Source organism: Lathamus discolor, chromosome 6, assembly GCF_037157495.1.
Source record: "Lathamus discolor isolate bLatDis1 chromosome 6, bLatDis1.hap1, whole genome shotgun sequence".
Lineage (NCBI taxonomy): Eukaryota > Metazoa > Chordata > Aves > Psittaciformes > Psittacidae > Lathamus > Lathamus discolor.
In genome coordinates this window covers 55,020,439-55,047,630 of record NC_088889.1, presented here as the reverse complement: position 1 = coordinate 55,047,630, position 27,192 = coordinate 55,020,439, and the positions used below count along the sequence as shown (strand labels likewise).

The following is a 27,192-nucleotide window of genomic DNA, read 5'->3' as shown; positions in this document are numbered from 1 at the left end:
TTTAATTCTAAATATGTATAAATGCAAGCTACATTCCACAAACATTCTGCAATGTAGGCATTTCACAATCCAAGTAAATTTCAGATTGAGCAAGGGGATGAGGTGAATTCCCAGCTCAGGCACAATAACAGATGCAGTTACTGCTTATTCTGGGAAGTAATAGCACATTAAAGTTACAAAGGCAATAGTTCACTTCAGGGAGTTTTGCCATGCTGCTGTATGAAATATCTACTAGCACTGACCTCAGGCTTACAGATGTATAGAATGACTGCAGACTTACCCCTCTTCAAGAAACAGATTGCATATGCAGATGTTTATCTTAAATAAAATTGATCTCCCCATAGGTTTTAATGATGATTCTAACAGTGAAATAACATTTGGAGGTAGGTATGAGCCTTTTTTTTTTTTGGGGGGGGGGGGGGGGAGGTGGTGGAGGGGAGAGGTGTAGAAACAACAAAACCAACACAGCTTCTGTTTGAAGTTGTTCAGAGCAAAGCCCCCTTTATTAATCTTTGCTTTTCAAGGGTTCCCTCCACCAACAGTCAGTCACTAAACCCAAAGATGAGCTGGAGCAAACCTGCTCCAGCACAGGCTGGCTTAAAGTGTCAGTGGTGTATGCACAACTACCAAGAGCTGGTAGGTGCTGTAGCTTTAGGGTGAGGGCACCGCTCTGTATAACTGTAACTTCTCAACAAACAACTGTCTCATTACAGTCCCTTCACCTTACCCATACGAGATGAAAACACATTAACAAGTGATTTTCCAACTCTTCTTCAGAAAGTATATCTTTACACTTTATTGACAGCCAAGTTATCTGAACTCATTAAATCAAGTACACTTTAGCCACCATATTTGAACAAACACTTCCCATTGTTACTTATTTGACTGTTCAGAGACAAAATTTAAAAAAAACCCTCTGAATGGAAAGTAACATTAATTGTAAAAATCCTCAACCCTTACACAAAGTCAACCAAGTGTACAAAAAAACCACAGAAGCAAAAGAGACTGCTGTGTACACAAACTACACAGAGCAAATGAAGTAGAACCGTTAGCTTAAAGAGATAAGCCAGGTATGCTCTTGGAAAGCCAGCTGAATTCCCGTAAGGAGGGCAACATGAGTACTCAGCTGAAAAGGAATTACATTCACACACTGAATGAAACCAAGTTATTTAAGTGCAAGTCATGGAAATAACAGCATGTGCATCCAGCAGGCAAGAGAACAGGCACCAGCATTATCTGATCTGTGTAACCGCGCTACAGATGCCCGCCTCCTAAGTCTTACTGTCAGAGCATGGGGTGTTTCCAATAGAAGGATCCATGCTGTAAAATCCAAACCCCAAAGATTTATTTTCTTTAGAAGTAGTTCTGTATTGGCTTTCCCACCAGAAACACTAACAGATTAAAGCCTGCCACTAACTCTCTCGCTGTAGCTTCATTCCTCTAATGAAGCAACCAACCCTCTTTCTTGCAATTGAGATGAAACAGTGTGACTGCACCTTTCAGAAGTCTGAAAGTTGTATTACTAAGACCTATTTTACATGAAAATAAAAGCATTATTTTGCAGCACAAGTGTTATAAGGCTACGTTAAAAAATGCTTTATAAAGAAATACTCTCGAGTAGTTTCATGACAAAATTACGGATTTTAACAAAATTTAGTTCCAATGCATGAATTTTTTTCTTTAAATGACATTTGTGAAAATCAGATATTGACTAGGCACCATGGCTTTCTGCTGAAAATGGGAGTCCAACAATAAAGAGGCCCAAAACTAGAAGCCTGGAAAGAAACTTTGTGCAGAAAGTGCAGAAAGAGTGCTGGTACAAAGCATAGTTCTTTGTTCTTTGACAGCACCCATCTAAAAATGCCAAAGCTTACCTGAACTTCAGTAAAGCCCTTGACAGACACCATTCATTCTCCCACAGCATCCTCCTCAAGAAAATGGCTGCTTATGGCTTGGATGGGCCTACTCTTTGATGGGTAAAAAATCTGGCTGGGTGGCTGAGCCCCATAAGTGAATGGAGTTAAATCCAGCTGGCGGTCGGTTACAGGTGGTCCCTAGGGCTCAGGACTGGGGCCAGTTCTGTTTAATAATGATCTGATAAGGGCATCAAATGCACCCCCAGCAAGTTTACAGCCAACACTAAGCTAGGTGGGAGCGTTAATCTCTTTGAGGGTAGGAAGGCTCTACAGAGGGATGGAGACAGGCTGAATCAATGGGCAAGGCCAGTTATATGAGGTTCATCAAGGCTCAGTGCTGAGACCTGTGCTTGGGTCACATGCAACACTACGGGTTTGGAGAAGAGTTGCTGGAAAACTGCCCCAGCGGAAAAGGAGCTGGGGTTGTTGTTTGACAGCCAAATACGGGCCAGCAGTGTGCCCAAGAAGGGCAACAGCATCCTGGCTTGTAGCAGAAACAACATAGCGAGCAGGGCCAGGGCTGTGATCATCTCCCCTGTAGTTTGCACGGGCGAGGCTGCACCTTGGGTACTGTGTTCACTTTTGGTCAAGACAGACATCGGGATGCTGGAGTGTGTCCAGAGAAGGACAACAAAGCTGGCAAAAGGTCTAGAGAACAAGTCTTAGGAGGACTGGATGAGGGCTCTGGGGTTGTTTAGTCTGGAGAAAAGGAGGCTGAAGGGAGACATTTATTGCTGTCTACAAGTACTTGAAAGGAGGTTGTAGCAAAATGGGTGTTGGACTCTCCCCAAGTGATAGGACTAGAGGAAAGGGCTTGAAGTTGCACCAGGGCAGGTTTTGACTGGAGATCAGGAAAGATTCCTTCACTCAAAGAGTTGTCAAGCACTGGAACAGGGTGCCCAGGGACATGGCTGAGGTACTGGAGTGTAGATGTGGCACTTCAGGATGTGGTTTAATGGTGAAGTTGGCAGTTTAGACTCAAAGATCTTAAGAGCCTTTTCCAACCTAAATGAGTTTATGATTCTATTCCACTGACCTGAGATTTGTTGAACCATCACAACTAATGTCTATAGTCACGTTGCACAGGCAGAATGGGGCAATTTGGAAATACCACGCTTATAGTTTAACTGAGTTCATTTAACAAGTTATGCTAATCAGCATTCTTAACCATTAATCCACTCCTGAAACATATTTCCCTCCTATTTTAAGACTTGGTTTAATTCATACATTTCAAATGGCCAAAACCAGTCCATATAATTTAAGAAGAGAATAAACCAGGTAGAGTAACAAGCAGTTTTACAGTAACTTGAAAATGTAATACCATTTACAGGAAAATTATACAAATACTGGCTTAGGCATTTCTGAAGAATGGTTTCTCATGTTTGGAAACAAAAAGATTTCTATACCATAATTTCATACTTCAGGGCTCATATCATTAACACTTCAGTCATACAAACTCAGAAAATAAATTCAGGAATTTCCATCTCAGAAACCTGTGAGCTTAATTTCAAGGTAAATATGGGATTGTTTTCATTTAAGTTCTACAGTTCAAAACTCCTCTCCAAACACGTAAGGAAGAACCCTCAGCAGTTGCTGGTCAGATACCTGCCAAATGGAGAGTAGCTCAAGACAACTGAACTTTTAGACAGGAGTTTCTTTCTTTAAGAGCCTGTTAAGTTTAAGAGGCATTTTAATACACAATTATTACAGTAAAAAAATGTTCCCAGAGTTTTCCAAGCTGTTTCCTATGCTTGCTGAGACCACAAAAACCGGTCACACCTTTCCAACATGGACTGAATCAGCGCTCTGCAATTAAAACAAAGGGGAAAAAAACAAAACCAGAAGTCAAACAGTAAAAAACGACAGAAAGAAAACCAGGTTTTGTTCGCATTTTAAAGAAAAGTTTGTCAAAAACATGTGTCCTGGTTTTGTCTGGGACAGTTGATTTTCTCCCTAGCTGCTGGTACAGAGCTGTGCTTTGGATTTAGTGAGAGAATAATGCTGATAACACACTCATGTTTTAAATGTAAGCACTTCTTAGCAGCAAGTCAAGGACTTTATTCAGTTTCCTATGCTCTGCCAGTGAGAAGGGACACAAGAAGCCAAGAGGGAGCAGACAGGACACCTGACCCACAACTAACCAAAGGGGTATTCCACACTGCAGCACATCATGCCCAGTATATAAACAGGAGGGGATTTTGCAGGAAGGGACTGATCACTGCTCAGAGACAGGTCTGGCAGCAATCACGGCTGGTAAGAAATTGTATTGTGCAACACTGTTGGGGTTTTTTTGCTTTCGCTCTGTTACTTCCCTTTTCATTATTACTGTTACTAGTATTAGTATTATGTTTAACTTTATTTCTAACTGTTCTTATCTCAACCCACAGGTTTTTAACTTTTTTTCCAGTCCTTCTCCCCATCCACTGCGAATGTAGGGAGTCAACAAGCAGCTGCATGGTACTTAGCTGCCAGCTGGTGTTAAGCTATGACAACCGATTGTATTTTGGAAGTAATATCATGACATCAACCTGCATGCCTTCTCTGGAAGGGACAGGCAAGATCAGAGTCTGTGCAAGACTCAGCAAGACAGCTATCTCCTTCACATCTTTCATGTATAATTTCCTGTTTCCCCTTTTTCCGTTTTCAAGTGCCTATACCGCACACTACATAGTTCTTAAATAACAGAAAAGCTTTCAGCCAAGTTTAAAATCTGAGATAAAAATGTGAATTATTTTATCTTTTTGCTAACTGAAAAGAGTTTAAAGATCCAAAATGAATAATGTGGATCTTTTGTTGATGTGTCATCTTACCTTTGCCTTTTCTCAGCAATTCTCAGTATCTCGCAGACACCAGTAAATCTCTCAGACAATTCTAGTGTCAAGCCACATTCCTGCAAGAGAGGCAAGGCACGGTTTGGGCCAACGGCTTTTGCCAGCAAGAGTGCTACGTTTTCCACAGTGATGCAGTCCGGGCAGCTTGGGCTGCTGCTGCCAACAGCATTCCCATTCTGTGGGCCATGGTGGTGGAAAGCTGTGCTGTGATTTTGTGCGAGATGCAGGAGAAACTTCCATTCTTCTATGGTCTCTGGAATGGAACCTAAATGTAAAATGAATGTTACATTATTTGTAAAACAATGATTATTCTTAGTCTACTCTTTTAAATTAATCTGTACTTAAAAAGGGAAGCTAGCTGTTCTGTTTTTCTCTGTGAAATTTTAACAAGTGTTACCAACAAGCAAATTGTGCACAGAAGTGTACTGCCTTGACTGACTTGGTATAAAGATTCAGCAGTGAACTACACACAAAGCTTCTCAATAGTTCAGCATTTAAGGCTTTGGATTAAGTCAAGAGACAAAGAACTGTTTTTTGTGTCCATCTTAGGGCTACTGGGAATTTCCTTTTAAGTTCCATCATATTATAAAATGCTTTACTTGTCGTAACTGTGTGTGTGTGTGTGCGCATGTGTAGCAGAGGAGTTTCACACTGTTCAGGGAGGCTAGCTATTCCTCTATCTACCACTCCAAGTTTAGCTTTTGCTCTCAACTGATAAGTAATCCTACATTTTTGAACTTCAAAGCATTTTCTAGCACAACTGATTTCACAAAGCAAATTGTGAAGATATGAGTGTTACACACATTAATGTGTTTCAAATGTGCTGCACCACACAGTTAGTGCTACCAAAACACTTCAAAAAAAATGAAAATTCAACTCAACTTTGGACAAATCAGAACATAATAAGGGCAGTTCCTATATTATGCACATATGATTACACAGCTTAAGACTCACTAACCATCTTCTCCATTCAACAGGCTCAAATCATCCAAATGAGCAATACTAGTAAAGGCTTCTATTCTTCTATCCAGCTCCAGGCAGAGAAAAAGATATCCAGTCCAAAATCTTGAATAAGAGAGTAAAGATTTCCAGGAATCAAATACTCAGTTTAAACTACAGTCAACAATAAATAAATGCTCATTTAAATATCAGTGTAGACAGAAGCAACTGAATTTCTTGAATGCCAGAAATCGCTGCAGAGTGGGGACACGGGAATACCCCTTAACCAAAAAGGGTATTTGGTACTTAAATTGAACACTCAATTCTCAAAATAGGATAGGTTTTTAAGTAAAACTTGTCCAAGAAAGAAGCAGATGGGTCATTCTCATTTGTATCTTTTGGGGGTCAGAACGCTAGCTAATCATGAATTACTAAGTTTTTTCTTACCCATGTGATTTACAGATGTCAGTCATCTTTTCTTTTGTAGCAAAGTTAGCTGGGAGTTTAATCAAAAGCAGAATGAGCTGGCTGTAACCCCATGTAAACAAATGTGATCGTGGCCTAGAAGATGAGAAATTCAGTTTTAAAGCATTAATAATTTTCTTCAGGACATGCCTTTTCAGAAGAAAGGCAGGTGTATGAAAAGAAAGAAGGAAAAGTGAATTAAACATTGTGTACAGTCTCAGTAGAGCAGTCACTCAGAAGTGTTACAGATAAGGTTACTTAACCATCTCATTGCTTCTGCTGAACTCTGTAACACAAAAAATGCTCCAAGGATTCAGTGACATCCAAACTATCATACAAAATTTAAGCCAAAAGTCTACAGACCAATTAAAGCTTTTTGCTGCACTCAGGACTTTCAGTGACCCCTGCTTTACCTGGGATTTCCTTCCGCATCCACAGTATTTGCTCTTTGTGGTGCATCATGAGAAACTGCCAAGCACAACCAATCCAGTCGTACAGATTCAGGCTGCAGAAGAGATCTAAGGAGAGATGACCTAGAAAGCATAACACAGGAAAAAACTGCCAGTTTTACATATACCAGACACGGAGGAGCAGAGACTGTGTGTGGACAAAAGAAAAAAAAGGAAGAAACAAAAGAGATAATATGAAATATGGAAAAGCTTTGAATGATTCATATTTTTAGATGTGGAGAGGACCACAAAAAGCCATTCAGTTTGCAGGTTGGGTTCACCTAGGGGGTTGTTTTAAGAATGCTGTCTGACCTTAGACCAAAAATAGTCAGCTCCATTGCAAGCATTTTTTAGAAAAACCCTTTTAAACCTAGCATCTGATCTGAGAAAAAAAAAAAACACCAAAACAAAACAACAAAAAACAACAAAAACCCAACCAACACTGAGACCAACTAAAACTGGTAGAATGAACTGGAATCTATTGCTGAAGAACATCAAGATAGATACAGAAAGAGTAAAAAAAGCCTCCAAAGGCCAAAACCAAACAAACCCCACAGAGCTGCATAATTAAGACAGCAGACAGATTAAAAAGATTCTGTATTCCCTTTACCTTTTATCCTCTGGCTTTGATTTCACCAGACTATCTAAATATGCTAAAAAGTGAGCTGGATCATTCCTGCAAAGCTGTTCGATATCAGAGGGCAAGAGGGAGGGGTGGAACTTGATCAAGGGCCGAAGAGCTGTTTCCCCAAATCTTTCGTAAAGCCTAAAGAGAGGGGAAAAACAGCAAGTTATAATTTTCCAAGATCTCTTGCAAGTTCAAGATGGCACTGAAAGCTGATCTGTATGAAAGATTTCCAGACAGCTTCATGAAATATTCAGTGAGCTGAAGAAAACTAACCAAACAAAACCCACTTAGCTACAAACCTTTGAGCATGTACCAGTAAGAGTGGGCTATCATCCCAAGGCCCCAGGTCTTGCAGCTGTTTCAGTATTTTCAACATATCTTCATTTTCCATTGCTAAAGCCACTGGGCTATGGCAAGTTAGTTCTGAAATAAACGCACAAGTTACAAGGTCAGGGCAAGTTGGTGTTTTTTAATTCACACACACACAGAGCTGTTGCTAAGCGTAAGGACAAGAGTTACCACTAACTCTAACAACAAGATAACTCTAGCTAACAAGTGAACAGTTCCTACATGTTCATTTCATAGAAATCGACATCACTCATCTGCGCTTACAGCAAATTGCAGTTACGAAATGATACGATTAAGGTATGGAATAATACTCTAGATGTATTTTCCTTTCCTTCAGACTTCTAAGATGTTAATTTTTCTCTTGTGTGGAAAAATAAAACAACAAAAACAAAAACACAAACCCTAGCCCACTGCAGGACTTATGGCTTGCTGAATATAATGCAGATCTGGAGCAGTTTTTGTATTTTACAATTTGCCTCTATAAATAAAAACTTCAGCTTGGACACTGACATCACAGAATGTAGAATTCAGCATGAACCTCCATCCTGATGAAATACAGATACTAATCTACAGGCAACAAGGACAGTCAAAATGGGGACAAACAAGGAACACATACATTACTTTCACTTCTAAGGCTGTTCAAATCCAAATAGTGAACAGATTCCCAGAAACCCAAATATTAGATGCCAACCCTCAAAACAAGATTCTGTTGTTCAACTACTGTTTGCACCAAATCAATGCTAAGACTTGAATTCACTTTTGTAAAAAATGCATAAAGCAGAAGCTGAACGTAGACAAAAAAAGTTCTGTTTTCCAACATAATCAGGAAGCTTTGGTTCAATAAAGCTAAAGAGGCATCAAAAAGATCAGAAATGATTTCTGTGGACAAAGGAAGTCTGAAGTGATCATAAGGTACTCATTTGCACAGAACCATCTACTCCATTCAGTTTTGTTTAACCACATTCCTCTAGAAGCTTAAAGAATCTTCTGTTTCCAGTGCAAATACCAAAGCCCCTCCCCTTGCTTCTTCCTTGTTTCCACAAAGATCTGATTCTAATTCAGATGCTTTGCTCTTTGAAGCACATTTGTTTTTAAATAGGTCTGGTCTGTAATCACTACAGCGTTCAATCAATAAACTCCATATAAATTACAAGGTTCAGAATTGCAAAATGTCGGAGAGGAAATGCAATTCTTCGTAAGTTAGCCTTTGGAGGGAAAAACAGCCAACTGAATAAACCAAAAATGGAACAAAACCTCTCACACCCCAACCATCCTCCCCCTCCCACACTACATCTGCAGATGGAAAATATGCAGACACAAATGGGAGTGTCTTCAAGCTTCTTGACTTTTTTCTCCTAAGCACTCTTACTTTCAGTTTACCAGTAATAAAATTGTCATTAGTTACCTTTCAAGCCTGCGATGTATGTTTTCCATACATTAGGACTGTTTGCATGTATGGTTATAATACATTGCTTTAGTCTTTTTAAATCCAAAAGAAAGAAGTAGCTTCGCATAAATCTACAAGCCGAGGTCCACGAAGCTGCTAGTGGCAGACTCCCATCAGAACTTTCCTCAGCATCACCACTTCCACAAGAAAACACAGACATTTCAAAACACAGTGTTGTCAATTCAAAAAGATCTTTCTGAACATCTGGTTCTATGACACATGGAGGAGACACTTGAAAGCCACAGTCCAAAGGTCCCTTAAAATCAGTACTATTTTCACACATAGCCTTGCTTACACAAGTTTCTTCAGTATTTTCCTTTTCAGTGTAGTTTTCTAAGATACTACTCCATTCTTTGTCTTTTTGGTCTCCATCAGTTGGACCTACTCGTAGGTTTGCTTGCAGAACTGCATTCTGTTCTTCAGCACACACAGTCTTGTGGTTCTTGATAGCAGAAGCAGAATGCTCTTTGCTGCCAAACTTCTCTTCTAGACAGACAAGCCATTCCTGCAAAACCCGTCTCATACACTGTGGTTCTAACAAAACCAGGGGATCCTGGAATTTGGCTCTAAAGCATAAAAAAAAAAAAAAGAAGTTTGCTAATTTGCTTAACAGTTATAAGATGTCACAAGTGAAATATTATGTGTATTTTGTGTAACTCAAAGCATACTCCTAAACTTGACTTAGTTGGGGTTTTGTGGGTTTGAGTGCATCAAACAGAATTTAAGCTACTCAAGCTGTCTACATTTTATCTTAGTACATTCCAAGTTCCCAAAGGTTTCTTTCAGAATGGATTTTTCTTTGTTACATGGGTTTGGTTCTGGTTTTTTGTTTTTGTTTTTTTTTTTTTAAACTATGTTTGCAGTTAGGACAAAAAGGTAACATTAGAGTGCCTAAATAAGCCTTTAGTGGGTTTTGCTCAGCTTTAAACAGGGGAAACAAATAACTAACCAAATGAGATCATTTCAGATCATGTTAATAGACATTAAGAGCATTACACTTACATGTACGTAATGAATTAAGAAAAAAAAATCATTTTTCTAACAAAGCCCAATATCTATACACTAAAAGGTCTCACTGCTTACATAGCTTCTGCTGTTGCAGCCTTGAGATCTCTTAGATGATCCTCCTCTGGAAGCTGGTAACTCTGTGGTTCTAACCTAGAAAAAAGACATTAATTTCAGTCTTATCTGAAGTATAACATAGATTTAGATTAGACATTACAAAGAAATTATTTCGTATAACATCGTGAGACACTGGCACAGGTTGCCCAGAGAAGCTGTGGTTGCCCCATCCCTGGCAGTGTTCAAGGCCAGACTGAATGGCGCTTTGAGCAACCTGGTCTAGTTTCAACTCCGCCATGCCCAGGGGAGGGGCAGCAGAGAGTGGCTGGAACTAGACGATCTGTAAGGTCCCTTCCAACCCAAACCACTCCATGATTATCTTCAATAATTTAAATGAGGAATTTCCTCATATATTTCCTTAAGTTTGTGAGGAAACAACATTAATTCCTTCATTAAAAAAAAAAAACACCGCAAAACCACTTTGATTTGTAAAGAAGGAACAGCTAAACAGAAATTACGAATAGGCATGAAGAGCAAACCTGTAATACTGTTTTTTGCAGCCTTCTACAGTAGATTTCTGCAGGTAGTGAATAAAAATCAGTATCATGCCACTATATCAAAATGGTAAATTAGCAGAACATTGGAATACAAAATAACTTAGCTCTGTATGAATTAGACAACCATTAAAGAAGTTCAGCATTTTAAAGCTACCATTATTAAAAGCTAACAAAACACAACCAACAACAACACAACTCACACAAAACAAAACCCAACGAACAGACATAAGCCACACAAACAAAAACAAAATAGAAAGATGTTTTCAGGGAGCTAAGTGTTTACCCCCCCACTCAGAAGGGACAGGAAATGAACCGCTGGACTCATGCCCATAACTATAACTAGCATCACAGATACACTATATAAGAACTGCTGAATACACTATGTTCATGCTCTTTAGTCATTAACAGCACTGTGGAGACTCTGTGCTCCACCACTCTGAAGTGTTCATTGCTTAATCCGCTTCTAGGAAAAGACTCAGGGAGAACCAGTGAAACCCGGCATAGTAATGAAGGCAGCTCCTCGTTCTACCTGAAACAGTGCTTTTTCTGCTATCCTCAGAACATTCAGCAAACGCATCTGCTAAGAAAAGATAACTTTTGTACTCACTCTTTCTTTTCCTGGGGAGGTGCTTCCAGATTAACATTCAACTCCTGCAGCTGCTCGTCATCCTTTGCTTCTTGCCTTCCTCTAGCATCAGGGCTTATATGAAGTGTGCCAATCTTTTCAGTAGTTTTGCGTACAAAGCTGGAAACACTAGGAGTCAGAAGTTCAAACATTTAAAATGGGGAGTACAAATACGAACAAATCACTTTCTTTCCATTCAAACCATGATTTCAGAAAACTTTATAATCTGAAGAATTCTTGAGAAAAGGTTGAGAGCATGAATGACCAACAAGAACAAAACTCACTAATAAGCTGCTCAAAATTCTTACTTCAGTCATGGTCCATACTTTCAGCACAGAATAAAAACCTGAAGTACTGAAGACTTTGGTTTTTTTGCTGCTGGAGAGACAGGATCACATATTAACATTAGTGCTTATATCAGGACATGTATTTGAATGCAAATAAATGCAGGTCAGCCACACTGCATTTTAAAGCTTATAAACAAAGCATCATTAGGAAATTATGTCCCTCTTGGGGTAAGAAACAGTTTCACAGTACTCCAAATTAATTCTTCAGATTACAGAGCTCACTATAAATGTCCTTGTCATGTCATCAGTTCCTAACCCTTCAGGTATTTTATCCAAGAGGAAGCCCAGTGAACATTTTATTCAAGAGGAAGCCCAGTGAACATACCAAAACCCAATTATTTCTACCACTGCCATGAAAGGAACTATGTCATCCACAGTTGATCATAAAAATCAGCTGCTTGCTTTCTGGCCAAGAACTAGTTTAAGAGCATCAAGAAAAAAGAAAAAAGCAACCATTTACTTGCTTGCCAGAGCATATGGCATCTTTTACTACACTGCAGTATAGCAAAAGATGAAGGCTGCTGCAGAAGAGAGCACAAAACAATTGGACTTTAATATACAGAAGGATTAAAGGTCAACTTAAAAATCAATTTTAAGTGTGATAGTAATGTATTTAATTATAAATTGAATAAATACTTGAATATTTAATTATTATTAACAGAAACACTTCTTACTGGTAAAGTCCTAAAATTTGCTTACAGTTTAAAGAATTCAAAACATTCAAAACAAGGTTATTCTGAGATCCTTATTCAATTGACAGCAGCTACAGTCTTCTGTTGCAGGACATAATTCACATACCTAAGTTATTAAGGGAGGGCTATGCAACTTCTCACACCATCATTATGGGCCAGCAACATTTTACCTCAGAAACTAACATACATAATTTTTTTCAATTTTTTATGTTTTTAACGCCATCTCCTTTACATGAGTGTGTGTGTGTCCCTGCTTTTTAAAGCAGGTTTTAGAACAGCAATTTGATTTTTGCATAGAAGAGACATTACCATATTTACTTGCACTAGGCATAAGCTACTATAACTACATAAACACTTGGGAAATTGCTTAGTTTCACTGAAAGGTGCATATGGAGAAAGAGCAGACCATGCAGTATACTTTGCAGCTGTGTTTTAGCACTATCTAGCATGCTTTGAATATTTTAATGTTTGTCCCTAAACAACATCAGAAGCCTTCACTCATTCATAAGAAATCTAAGTACCAGAAAAGCAAAATCCCAAACCAATATTCAGGAAGTTTGCTTTAAAGACAAACCACAACCACAGTTCACAAGGCAATGTTAAACATTCTCAGTCATTTAAGCATCCTTAGCCATTTCAAAGCAGAGGTTGAAATCTTGGCTCCACTGAAGTTAACAGCAGTTCTTTCTAACTTCATTTGAGAAGCTCTAAATAGTCTAGCAAACTTGACTGCATCTCCAGTGTTTCAGTTCAGATGTTACATTTTTGCAGAACACAGCATGAACTAGACAATGCTACAAATTCAGAGGACAGAAAAGGGAAAGATGTAATGGACGGGTGAACCTGCTGCAAGTTTTACCTTTCTTTGACAGCTTGGAGAGAGACGAGAGGAGATGGGGAACGAAATGACAAAGGAATACTGAATGGAAGAAATGTCTCATTCCGGTCAGCCTCAACCGTCACAGATGTATGAGATACGTTGTCTAACAAATGGAATTGAAATAAAGAGTCATGAAACAGTGACCTGACAAAAATGGAACAGTGAAACAAACTGCAAGTCACTAATTCATAAATGGATAACCTGCATGAGATATTTTTCTCTTTAATATTCAGGTATGTGTGGAGCCAGAAAAGTGCTACTTGGTTTCAAGGGCCATTTTATTACTGACTTTGGACCTAGTAAGTCTGCTTTGTTAACAGTCTTTTGGCTCTATAACAAAGCAAATTATGATCAACAACTGTATGAAAATGATCTTCTACAAGTAGACTTACAGTTCATTTAAGGGACAAAAATCTTGATTTTATCTACTGCCAGTTATTTAAACATCTAGGAAAATGAAGTATTATGGCATACGTAATTTACAATGCATGATTTCCTAAAATCTAAATCATGTATTAGCACACAGAGACATAAAAGCCATGGTTAAGGTATATATCACCCTTTTATCTGAACAGACTTAAAGATATAATTGAGCCCATAGCTCTCTGGCATTTGATAAGAACCACAGGAAATACAGAATCACTGACTATTGCCTTTTCTCTCTTATATCCCTGGCAGTATCTACAATGTGTTTTGAGTAATCATTTCCTGGTACAAACATACACGCTGTATCTTTAAGTGATGTAAAAAAGAAAAAAGGATCCTTTTAAGTAAGGGCAACAGTGCATTTTGCAACAGTCAACACTGCCTGCACTGTTGAGAGCGAAAGATGCTCTGCAGTTACAGAAATTCTACCATGAGAATCCACATCATCTAGATAGTGCCTAAATGTCACAAGTGATTATATGATTGCCTGTAAATAAGGCTGCTTTTGTTCATTATGCATATTAGAAATGTAAAAACTGATGACATCTTGCGTAAATGTGAGCAGGGAAAGACTAAATCCATTTTCTTAAACAGAATCATAGAATAGTTGGGGTTGGAAAGGACCCCAATACCGTCTCGTTCCAATCCCCCTGCCACTGGCAAGGACACCTCCCACTAAACCATGCCACCCAAGGCTCTGTCCAACCTGGCCTTGAACACTACCAGGGATGGAGCATTCACAACCTCCCTGGGCAACCCATTCCAGTGTCTTACCACCCTAACAGTAAAGCATTTCTTCCTTATATCCAATCTAAACTTCCCCTGTTTAAGTACACATGCTTCAAGAAGCATATAGAACTTCTATACTTGGAAATAATCAGCAAATTTGTTGTCTCTTGTTGACCAGATACAACTTCTCTATCTTCTGAAATTAAAAAACTGAATCCCTTCATTTTAGTTTTAATACTGGAAATTATACACACCCTTCCAAGTTTTCTTGGCTTTATGGTGATACAAGATGCACATGTAAAAGTAAGTGCTACCAACAGCATGCAGCTTAGTCAGCAGGACAACACTACTGACAAATAGGGAAGTAAATACTAATCTTTATGCTCTCCCTCCCCAGTGCAGTTTTCCCCAGAAAAGCATCCAAATTCTCTCCATCCTCAACTGGCATCTACTCTCTGCAGAAGCTAAAAAGCAGCCTTTTTATTGGAAAGCCTCTCTAGCATACCTGGAACTAAGCCAGCTCCTCATCATGCCAGGTTTCTGCATCCCCTCCCCATCCCAACCACAGCAGAGAACAAGACCACTACTGTCCATTTAGCTTTCGTCCAGCAACAGCTACTTTTTAGGAGAGAGTTAAAAAAAAGCTCCCTGGATGGTCTAAATGTTAGTTATTAACATTCTATAAACCCTTCTACACATGTAAGAGACGGTCCCCCTGCAAAGGAAACCTTGGAATGAAGTTAAGAACACAGTAAACCTACTGGTTTTCCTGAAGAAATATAAAGTCAGAGCCAAGATTAAGCAATTCTTTCCTGGTACAAATATTACTGTAAGGACAGCACCAGCTAAAGTACCTCATTCAAGGCTCAATTAACACTGACATAGTCTGCTGAAAGAATCTTAGCATTAATGCTGAATTGCACATTGAGGGATTGGGAAGGTGAAATTTGAGTGAAGTCCCAGCTTGGTAAAAGCCCTCTGGATATTTTTGTCTTGTTTCTCTGGGTTTTGTTTCTTTTTAAGCTTAAGATTTCTGTGAAGCCAGCATTTCACCACAATGTTTCAGGAAAGAGTTTGACTGGAAGCTGGGGTGACTGTTCCCATTGATTAAATTACAGAATTTAAATCATGGAGATCATGATAATGGAAAGTAAGAATATAGAGCCAACCCAATCAAATTATTATAAACTAAGTAGAAATTGCATCCAAATAACATTATTTTCATTAAGAAACATTACCAAGTTCTACTTGCTCATCTTCCTGGTGTGCAGGAAATTCTTTAAGTCTCTCATCTTCTGAGAATGTTTGACTGTGGAGAGAATTTGAATCTTCATCTGACTGACTGCCTCTTCGGCTGATAACACGATATATTCCAGAGTCTAAGACACTGAAACTTTCCTGTCAGACAAGGGAGAAGAGTTAGATGTTGTACAGGTTGTACTTCCTTGTTAAACTTCCTGCAATGAACTAAACCAACCATACCCACACAAGTAACCTCACAGCACTTCACAATTCACAGTCTGGAAAAGTCCTATATAACAGCGTATTTTTGACATATGCAGAATGGAAAAGTACACAGGTGGCACTAAGTGTGCAGCCCAGTGACTTTATAAAGATGTATATGCTGCAACTGCTTTCAGGAAAGAAGCCTGCAAGCAACTGATGTACTTGGTTGGTACAAGGCAAAATCATCTCTCCTTAAGTCCTGAATCCAAGATTGTCACTTTATCCCTTTGCACCTGTGCACCCAAGAGCCCATATTCCTTTTTGCTTGTTAACCATACCCACTTAGCACACTTACAGATCCTACTAAACTTTAGTTCCAGGACATACATACATTCTTTTGCTTATGGTAAGTTTATGAGGTTTACTTTCCATCTGCTAATGAAAAAAACACCTGTCTACCACATCAAGATAGAATTTACGTTACTTTGGTTTTTTTAACTTTACTTTGAAAAGTTAACTTTTCACTGTTGAAGTGAAAGTGGCAGCTGATACTGTATTAACTATGAAATATTTCCCTTTTCTTGAAAAGCTGCTGAGAAGCTAAGACAAAGCACAGATGTACATGTAAAAGAATATTAGACACATACTTTGATTCCAGCATCTGAAGGGGACCTATAAGGATGCTGGGGATGGACTCTTCATTAGGGACTGTAGTGATAGGACAAGGGGTAACAGGTTAAAACTTAAACAAGGTAAGTTTAGATTGGCTATAAGGAAGAAGTTCTTTACTGTGAGGGTGGTGAGGCACTGGAATGGGTTGCCCAGGGAAGTTGTGAATGCTCCATCCCTGGCGGTGTTCAAGGCCAGGTTGGACAGAGCCTTGAGTGACATGGTTTAGTGTGAGATGTCCCTGCCCATGGCAGGGGTGTTGGAACTTGATGATCTTAAGGTCCTTTCCAACCCTAAGTATTCTATGATTTTTTTTCCTTAACTGTTTTCTGCTTAAGTTTCATAGGACTAGGATTGTTCTGTGGGTTCAGACATTCAGTTTTCACCACAGAAAACTACAGTTTTAGTCAAGATGACCTTAAATGAAGCATGTTAGGATACTAACCTCAGCTGTGGAGAAAGCCTTCTTTGATCAATCTTTGTCTATATCTCAACCATTAGCCACAAAATAACATGGAAAAAAGGCAGTGATCTGAAAGCTTAAAGAATGCAAGCAGTAGTATTTCGTACCTCTCTACCCCACCTAATTTTAGAAAATAGCATTATCAACTATAGTAGATATGGTAAAAATGAAAGCCTCAACCTCAAAGTGATTTTAAGCCCTAAAGATAAAATCCGCAGGTAACGTATTTGGCACTACCTATATACATACATGAGATGAAATACTACTCCTTCTACTGCTGCATGCAGAATCCAGAGGTTCCAACTTTGAAATCAGTTCTTCCAGTTGCAGAGTAAGATCTTGTTGGGTTGAGGCATCCAGCTGAGACTTTAAGTGCTCCAGTCTGTCTAAAGGCAAATTTTTTCTTGCCTAAAAGTACACAGTGAAATAGAAGCATTATTATTTCTAAAGTACATGTGAAAAGCAGAAAGTACCATACATGCAGGCTAATTTTCATCTTTAAACTAGAATGCTTGGAATACTTTTTAAAAACACAAAAAAAATTAATCTCAAAACCCTATGAAACTCAAAGAAAAATGGGGGCAAGAAACAGAGTGAAATGGCACTGCACATTTACAAAGAGGTATTTACTTACTCTGCAAGAAATAATTGCATTTTGGAAGAGACAACAGACCCTGGCAGCAAGGGTCCAGAACCCTCTTCTCATCAGACGCTCTATGCAGCGGTCTACCAGCAGGAGGGAGAGATGAACAACTTTTCCATTTGTATGCAGACAGAACAACTCACTTTTGTAAACTGCAATATCCTGAATATCTGCAAAACCAGATGCACAGAAATATCTAAAGGACTGAAATCATGAGTCAATATTCCTTTCTGTTCCTGAAAGAAGGTGAAAAGGTTATTCCCTATCTGACTGTAAATGCGTACAAAAGCCTAATACACTGCAGCGGAAGAGGCATGGAGAAAACAAACATTGAAGAGCGCTAAGCTAGCATCTAATGACTACACAGCACAGCTACAAAGCTTTCCAGAGATGCATTTCTAGAAAGCATTCAAAAAGCACACTTCAGTTACTGAAAAGCTCCCTTTTCCTCTGAAGGAGGACAAAAAACTCAAGACGGATAAAGATGAGAAATACGTCATTGTTAGCTTTGAAATGGAAGGAAAACCATTTGCTAGTAGAAAAATGCTTTGAACTTTCAGCAGTTTCCAAATGAAATAGTTATGTTACATGCAAATATTCCACGACAAAGGGCACTGGAAATGTCACACCAAATGGACTGGAGAGAAGGGAAAGGAAAAGACTGACAGACAATAACAAACCATTCTAGGACTATGTCTATACTCATACACACAAAACCATTTGAGGGTTAAACTCATCTGCCAAATAAGTACATTCTCTGGCTCTGGTTTAGACAGGTGTTATCAGAAAACTGGGGTTTAAGCTTTCAGCAGCCAGATTATCCTTCACAGGATACCCGACAATAAACCTTTGTGATGGTTTAAGTCCAGCTGGTAACTCAGAACCACGCAGCCATTCACTCATACCCCCCTGCCCCGACAGAATGGGGAGGAGAACTGAAAGAATGCAACCCCCACAGGTTGAGATAAAAAACAGTCCAGTAACTAAAGTACAATGTAATACTACTACTAGCAGTAGTAATAATAAGTGAAATAACAAGGAAAGAAAACTAAAAGCGGAAAGGGGAAAAAAAAAAACACCACCAAACAATAAACAGCAGTGATGCACAACACAATTGCTCACAGAATCACAGAATCACAGAATCCCAAGGGTTGGAAGGGACCTCAAAAGATCATCTAGTCCAACCCCCCTGCAAGAGCAGGGTAACCTACAGTACACCACACAGGCTCACCACCCGCCAACTGATACCCAGCCCGACTTGAGCAGTGATCTGGCCCTTCCACATAACTCCCTGAAATTTATATACCAGGCATGACGTGCTGTGGTACGGAATACCCCTTTGGCTAGTTTGGGTCAGGTGTCCTGTCTCTGCTCCCTCCCGTTTCTTGTGCCCCTCCTCACCGGCAGACCATTGAAACTGGAAAGTCCTTGATTAGGGTAAGTGCTACTCAGCAACAACTAAAATGTCTGTGTTTTATCAGCACTGTCCTCCCACTAAATTGAAACCACAGCACTGCACAGCTACTAGGAAGAAAATTAACCCAACTGAAACCAGGACAATCTGAATAAACAGAAACAAGGAAAGGATTTTGCAGGTTACCACCTCTCACTATTTGATTACTGTATTTTAAGATGCACTCTACACCACATTTTGTTTCCCAAGCATATTTTCAGAAGTATGGAGGGAGGGGCTGTCTAGCAGAGGAATGGAAAGGGTTAATATTCAAGGCTATACCTGACAAACGACAACAAAAAAAGTTTTCTGATCAATGTTCTACAACCCAGCTACAAAAATTAAGCTTGAAAAGGCTCCATATTAGGCAAGGACTTCAGAAGTGACAAACTTAACAGATGATATTACAAAGCAAAGATTTTTACAGTTTACCTTTTACTTCACTCCAGAGTAAGACTTGAACACTTTGGGGAAGAAAAATATAAATGCCTCGTTCTGTCCAGGTCATCACACAGTGCTCACTGCAAGCAAAGCAAACATTAACAGTAGAACAGTTAATTGTGTTAGCCCCTGTAAAACACGCAAGGATGGCAGTGACTCAAGTACAGGAAACGAAAAGCGAGACAGTTGTTCAGCATTGATACTTGGAAAATTCTTATGCAAAAAGATGAACTTGGCAGTATAAATTAGGAAAATATACAACTTTTTTAACTCTGTTTTATCAACAGGAACCTATGCTGACAAATACCCACCTCAGATACAGTAGCTTGGGAAAAGATAAAGATTGTGGAGAGCAGCTGGAACTAGTATAATGAGGATCCAGCCTGTAAAGCAAAATTATAATCTGTTACAACTACAGTAATATCACTTTCTTAATATTCTTAACCCTGCAAATACAAGGCTGGCTAAATAAACACAGTCTTATGACAGCAGCATTCATTGCGGCAGTCACACAGGCATACCTGCAGAGTCAAAGTTTCAGCATTTGTGATGACTACTGGCTTCTATTATTAGAGGAGAGTGTATTAAGATAACAACTAGGATTAACACTTGACTGCACTAGAAGTTTATTTAACTTTCCCAACCTTATGCAGTTGTTCTCAGCTAGTCTAGAAATCCCAACCAAATTTATCACAGTTAACACTTATGTTTCTACCTGAGAGAAACAACAGGGAGAGGCGGTGATGACAGCAGCTGCTTGAACTGATGTGTGCTTTGCACTTCCCCGTCAAAGTTCACCTCCCACATCCTTGAGCCAGGTCGAGCACAATATATTAATGGCTGCTGATTCCCACTATTTTTTCCAGCAGGGAAGAAACATGCTCCAAATTCTCCATCTCTCTCTTTATTACCAATTTTCCAGAACTTCTCTCTAGTGAAAAAACCCAAAAAAAAACAGTACTTGTTAAGGCTCTAATTAATTTTATATTTTTCTTGAAGAATAAAAATACTAAATCCTAGTTGGTGATTTGGTTTTAGTGCTCAAAATAATGTCATTGATATTATAAAGCCTGCATGAAGCTTATAAAAGACAAAAAAATGCAGAAATATTTATTAGGTTGAATAATTAGATCATTAAAAGGTTTCTTAACAGCAGAACCAGTTGGTCAACCTGGTCATGGGGAAGGTGATGGTGCAAATGATAACAGAAACAATTTCCAATCACATGAAAGATAAGACTGTGATTATGTATGATTAGCATGGATTTATGAAGGGGAAATCATGTTATAACATGATGAGTGGCTTGATAGATGAGAAGACAGCAGTGGATGTTGTTTAGCTTGACTTCAGTAAGGCTTTTGTCACTGCCTCTAACATCTTCACAGAGAAGCTGAGAAAGGATAGGCTAGACAAACAGACATTGATAAACACAATGCCCTACATGGAGGGAAGAACAACCCAAGGCATCAGTACAGGCCACTTGGGTGGAAAGCAGCCTGTAGGAAAGGACCTGGGGTCCTGGTGAACAAGCAGCTCACCATAAGTCAGCAGTGCACTCTTTTGGCAAAGGCAGCCAATCTGGGCTGCATTAGGAAGAGTGTTGCCAGCAGGTCAATGGAAATGATCTTCCCCTCTTCTTGGCACTGGTGAGGTATCTGGAGTGGTGGGTCCAGTTCCAGGCTCCTCAGGACAACAAAGACAGGGACATACTGGAGTAAGTCCAGTGATGGGCCACAAAGACAACTAAGGAATTGCAGCACCTGTCTTAAAAGAGGCTAAGAGAGCTGGGCACTGGGCTGGTCAGCCTGAAACAGGGAAGGCTCAGGGTAGAAACTCATCTGATTCCACATGTATAAATACCTGACGGGGGAGTAAAGAAGACAGAACCAGACTAGTCTCAGTGGTGCCCAGTGAAAAGACAAGAGGCAACAGGCACAAATGGAAAGACAGAAGATTCCATTTCAACATAAGAAAAAGCTGTTACTGTGGGGGTGGTGAACCACGGGCAAAGGCTGTCCAGAGATCCTGTGGCATCCCTGTATTCCTGGAGATGCTGAAAACCTAACCAGACAGAATCCTACAAGATCTATCTATTCTACCCAACTGTGCCATGAGCAAGAAAATTGGACTAGATGATTTCTAGATGATTAATGAGGTGACTTCAGAAACTCTGTGATTCTCTCAAGTCCAGTATTTTACAAGTAAAATGTAACTTGCCTCTCAGTATCACACAAATAAGTGCGTGTAAGTGAAGATATGAGCAGTCGTCCATCCAAATAATCGAGCTGAACAACCCGAGAATCTATAGTTGTTATAATCTGAACAGGAAACATCACAAAGGTAGCAGCAGCCTATAGTTAGAAAAAAGAAAGAAAACGTACTGGTCCTCAGTTCAAAGTACAGATTATTTCATTAAGTTGCAAAATTCAGAAGAGACTCACGCATGCTATGAATACACAGCATAAGACAGCAGTTCCCTTTTTCTCTCTTTACAAAACAAAGCTTCAATGCTCAAGGCATACAAATCTACAGCCTCCTTTTCCCAAAACTATTACCGAAAGAAACATAAAATAAAAAAAATCACTTCCCTGTAGAATCCTGACATTTCTTTATAAGGAGTGTGTTTTCTGTAACATTTAGAGAAGTTTTACTCTTGCTTTTGCAAGCTTTGTGCTTCTGCAAATTCTTGTCATTCTTCCCACAAGTACTTTCAAACAGCAAACAGTTTTAGGGAGACAGGTGTGATTACTTGATACAAAAACCCCCACAAACCTTCCATTAGATTTAAGTGGTTGACATTAACTCACTTTCTCTATTGCCCTGCAGCGAATTACCTGAATACTATTTATTAAACAAGTGTCTCAGTTTGCATGGGTGGCAGAAAGAAAGAAGGAAGTCACAGGCAGACTTCTTATTTAGAAGAATCTGCTGGGAACTGCACTCATTTTCTAGCAGTCATCATTTTGACAGCTTAAAGCTGTTTTATTTGTTAGGAAAGTGCCGAAGTATGTGACATGAGAAATTCAACAATCCAAGTCCTTAAGCAGACACGAGCAAACACATATTCTGTGAGCCGTGCCCTTCTCCCCCTCTTTTCCTTCTTTTTCTGCAGTTGAATTTTTTGCTCCTATTTAAATGCTGTTGTCTTGGTACTTTTATGAAAACTTTGTGTCAAAAAGCTTTCATAAGGGCTAGAAAGGACCTGGTGGAACACACCTACTTCCAGGTTGTGTTCCTTCTTCACATTAAAAGCCAAGGGAAAGGACCTAGTAATGGTAAAACAAAGAACACTCGGGGGCTAAAAATCAGGCTAGTATCACTTAATAGATGTGTCCTTTGTGCAAGATGTAATGTATGTAAGCTTGACATCCACCTTTTAACTAATCCGCATGTTTAAGAACAAGAATATCCAGAGATAGACAAAAATCAGAGACTGGTATTCCGCTTTCTCAGACCAACAGGTGAGCTGAACCTGTAGTTGGAGTCTAAGGAATCCAGCAAGCTCAGAAACACCAAGACTCTGAACTTGTATACTTGTAAATTCCAAGAGAAAGAAGCTCTGCCAGATTTCAATTCTGTACATTTACAAGTACTTTTATGTTGCATTATTAAAATAGCTAAAAGAGAAGGTGAGGAAGCTCATAGGTCAGGATTACTATAGATGTCTCAAGAGACTGAATCTTCATCTCAACAGTCAGAGCTACCAGAATTTCATGAGCTGGTAAGTGCTCCTCTGTTCTGCTTTATTAAAATAAAAAAATTCCACACATCATCCCCTGTGAACCTCACCCTCTCAAACAAAGTATGAGACATTTTACCTTCCCTTGTTTTGATGTGTTAATCTTGATGGCTGATACTTTTCCCACATGATCTCCTACAAAAACACGAAGAGCAGCTGTATCCCAACGCAGAGCTGTGACTTTTCTGCCCTTGTGCTCAGAGGAAACATAAATCCGTTCTGGCTTCCCACGACGCTCCTGATTCAGCTCCCAGACTACTATAAGACCCTGGCTACAACAATTAAAAAAGAAAATACAAACTGAGACTGTCTTCTAATGTTTTATTAGTGGTGAAGACGCATTATTCCAAAGAAACAGAAAATCTAAGGAAAGTAGAACATCTCGGAGCTGGCTGTGTTTGAGGCTGCATGCTTTCAAGAAGTGTCACATTCTTAATTCTCAAGAAGAGTAAGTGTCCTTCCTTACATCACAGTGCATCAGCAGCTTTCTTTGGAAGGCTACTCTGACATTGACTGGAATTGCCAGTGACGATGCAGAAAAATAAGCATTCAAATGGATTTTAAACAATGTAAGAGGTATTAACTACCAATCTCATTCTGCCAAGTTAATCAAGATACTTCTTTTGATGCTGGAAAGTCTAAAAGAGCAATTTACCATCATAACTTCAAATGCATTAGCTCTCCCACCAATGTTCTGTCACAGGAAAAATACTTACTCTGGAACAATTATTCCATTATTCCAGAAAAAAAGTTAAACAAACTGTTGGTGCAGAGAATTATTCTGTAGGGGCTTCTACCACCTCTGCCCCCCTCCAAGTTCTCAGCAGATGTGCGACTTAGAAGCTACTTCAAAATATTTATCCAGCATTCAGGTTTGCGAGTACATCACTCACCTGGTGGCAACAGCAACATAGTCTTCATCATGCAAACAACAAGCAACCTGGGAAACAGCACCCTCCTGAAAGCAAGTACAGGAGTAAGTGCAGGTGGAAGTTTTTCTTACACTGCCTCTACCACTAGGCAACTTTCATCTTTAAGACATAGAACAGATTCATGTCAACAGCTACTACCACTTTGTTGTGATGCAGTTTGGGGTTTGTCTGCAAACATTGAGTTTGCTCTAGAAAGAGGGAGCCATCATCATCAAGAGAAATTACTGCAGTTCATGCTCCAAATTGGAAAACACGGAAATCGGTCTCCTGTCCTCACACCTGTGGAAGTTGTTCTGCCAGAAGTAAAAGTGAGATGTTCCCAGCCTTAAAAGACAGCCTATCCTTTCTTTGCTTACACAAGTAGTTCATAGTTCGGACATCCAAACATTGGTGGTTATCTACAGGTGATTTGCTCTGGTTTAAATATTTAGGCAACTTGGTTGCTGCTGTTAAAAGTAAGAATTTGAAAAACAAAGATCTGACCCTGTCAAGCAATTTCCATCACACCTCGTGGAATCTATTACCTCACACACTCCCGGGATGTACTCCAATGCCACAAACTTTCTTAAATGGAACAGTCCAAAACATCACCTTATGTGGACAATTCAGCAAGCAGAAAATGCCTGCCGACTCTTAATAAAAATTAACTTGAAACAGTGTCTCTTTCCCAGTCCCATTTTCCACAGAAATTTTTCTACAGAATTCTTTACCCTTACCTTATGAGCTAGAAAAAGTCTTTGCTTCCAGCCATCTTTCTGTATAAGGTTCAGTCCTCCTCCTGAACTGCCCAGAGCTAGCCATCTCTTTGACACATCTATGCATGTGCACTAAAGGAATAAAAACCATAATGTATAACATGGCTGCTTGTAAGTACTAATAACAGCACCTTTTGCTTGCATTTTTATGTTATTTTTAAAGGCTTCATTGTTTGCCAGTGGTGTACCACTCCTGAAACACTGGCAGCACAGTCAGATATTAAAACAACACACTCCACTATTAGAGCAAACGGTATAAGGCACCAACTGTGTAGAGCTGTGCTGTTACCCACAGCTGCATTAAGAAAACACACACACAGACCCTTTGTCTTCACTTCTTCTTCCAAGTTTTCCCTCCATAAGCTAGCACACACGCAAAAAGAACAAGATGATACATAGAATTACAGAATGGTTTGGGTTGAAAGGCACCTTAAAGATCATCTCATTCTGTGGGTTAATCAGATAATAAAGCAAATAAGGTTATTATTTGAATTAAGGAAAAAAAAACAAAACAAAACAAACACAACAGGAACATACACACCCCAAAAAGCTCACCCACCACAACTCACCTTCAGACGACCAGAATCCAGCCTGAGTGCAGAAAGCAACGGATCCAAACATTCAAGCTCTGCCAACACATGGTTATAAGAGTCTGGAATTACTGGTGCAGAGGCCATTGATGTACACTAGTGCTGCTTGCTCATGGGTGTATTACAGCTTCGGCTTTCGGCTATACCTGCCACAAATAAAGTCAGTTCTTGATTTGTTCCACTTTTCAGCATTACATTTGTTAAAAAAACCCCAACAAACAAACAAAAAACTACACTAAATGTCTTCCCCTTCACAAAACATCAGGTTTCAGACTGCCAAGGGCTGCAAATTAGACTCCTGCTTCATTTGCGAGTTTTCGTTGAGCTTCATTTCAGAAACTCTAACCTATCAGACACCAACCTCAGAAATACTTTAAATTGCAGCTATTAAGATACATTTATACCTACCTGTGAAACAAATTCCATCTGCCTATAGAAAAACCCTTGGCTTTCCCCCCCCCTCAACATACACACTTGATTTGAAACTCATTTTCTCAAGGAAAACATTCAGCATTAGCATTTTATACCCACATCATCTTCTCCCTCAAAACCAAATTTAAGGAGTATCATCCTCAATTGATACCAAATTTAGGATTATCTGCATTTGTGCATTTTTAATAGAACTACTCATAAACATGTATGAACTATCCTTTCCACAGTACCCCTTTTGCAGTATAGAAGATCAGTAACTACTTAATTCTTGGTTTTCACTGTTATCAAAGCTGCAACCTCATATACTTTTCCTAAAGAGCACATACTTTAAAATAATCTCTTGTTGAGGAATTTTTAATGTTCAGACCTGTATGTTGCTTAAACCCCCCTACCTTTATATACTTCATATTCAAGCCTTTGGATTTCTAAATGTTCTGTATGCAGCACCATAAATTAACCCCCTCCCAGAAATACTGCCATGTGAAAGCTTACACTTCCTTACAAGAAAAGTGAACTTTGACTCTGACCGGGCACCAGGAAAAGGGGAGATACCCATTCAGCTACAGGGACTACACCTATTTCTTCAAAATTCTCAAAACCGTAGTACGATGGGATCTGACAACAACTTCGCCCCCGAGGTACAGACTAGACCGCCTCTGGTGACAAAAAAAAACCCCAACAACCAACAAATGTATTTTTCCGGATTATAGTATTTGGTCCAGAAAGTCACCCCAGTGCCTGCTTTACACACTGTCGTAAGGCCGGCGGCAGATAGCCTCGATCAAAGAAAGCCAGGCTGAGATGCTAAATCCTGCCTTGAACTCGGCTCCCGGAGCCAGCAATCGCCTTGGCCTCGGACCCGCCCCTGGACACACGCTCCCAGCCCGCCAGCCTCCGTCCTTAAGGCAGGCCCACAAACCCACCTTGTCTTCCCTCACATACGCGGAGTGAGAGCCCGAAAGCACCCTCAGGCAGAGCTGCCCGCGGAAAGCCCGCCACACCGAGCGCCCGAGGGTCGGCCAGCGCGGCGCGGCGAAGCAGCACAGCCGCCGGGGAACAAGCACTCCCCAGCGGCCGCCCCACCGCGAAGCAACGCCCGCACCAGCGCTCCAGACGCCCCGACTGCCAGAGCCAAAGCTTCTGCGAGCCCGAGCACGGGAAACCGCGGGGTGCGCAGCGGCGGCTCCCCGGGCCGGGCCCCCCTCCCGCAGGCACACAGCTCCGGCCACGGGCACGGATCCCCCCCCCCCCCCCCCTCGCTCCGCGCGCCACCTCCCGGCCGCCCCTG

The 27,192-nt window shown here is 40.0% G+C and overlaps 1 protein-coding gene and 1 long non-coding RNA gene across 3 annotated transcripts; one reads left to right on the top strand and one right to left on the bottom strand.

The window, feature by feature from the left end:
• Positions 1-435: 435 nt before the first annotated feature.
• Positions 436-8,729, top strand: LOC136016135 (uncharacterized). The gene is made up of 2 exons (XR_010613504.1): positions 436-4,169; positions 4,304-8,729. It is a non-coding gene; the product is annotated as an uncharacterized LOC136016135 (long non-coding RNA).
• HPS5 (HPS5 biogenesis of lysosomal organelles complex 2 subunit 2) lies at positions 470-27,144 on the bottom strand. Of its 2 annotated transcripts, XM_065682851.1 has the most exons (23): positions 26,828-27,144; positions 25,452-25,618; positions 24,844-24,954; positions 24,089-24,153; positions 23,275-23,467; positions 21,670-21,807; positions 20,172-20,383; positions 19,768-19,839; positions 19,448-19,536; positions 17,554-17,732; positions 17,169-17,327; positions 15,580-15,739; positions 13,166-13,289; positions 11,250-11,396; positions 10,107-10,181; positions 8,982-9,589; positions 7,528-7,651; positions 7,211-7,366; positions 6,565-6,684; positions 6,134-6,247; positions 5,706-5,812; positions 4,727-5,012; positions 470-3,722 (listed from the first exon to the last, which is right to left on the bottom strand). In XM_065682851.1, the coding sequence occupies exons 2-23, from the start codon at positions 25,557-25,559 to the stop codon at positions 3,662-3,664; spliced, it is 3,408 nt and encodes a 1,135-aa protein (XP_065538923.1). In that variant the 5' UTR covers positions 25,560-25,618; positions 26,828-27,144; the 3' UTR covers positions 470-3,661. The 2 variants fall into 2 exon arrangements, with proteins under 2 accessions (XP_065538923.1, XP_065538922.1); XM_065682850.1 differs by lacking the exons at positions 21,670-21,807; positions 24,089-24,153; positions 24,844-24,954; positions 25,452-25,618; positions 26,828-27,144 and having other exon boundaries at positions 20,172-20,387; positions 23,275-23,417.
• Between the last annotated feature and the right edge of the window lie 48 nt (positions 27,145-27,192).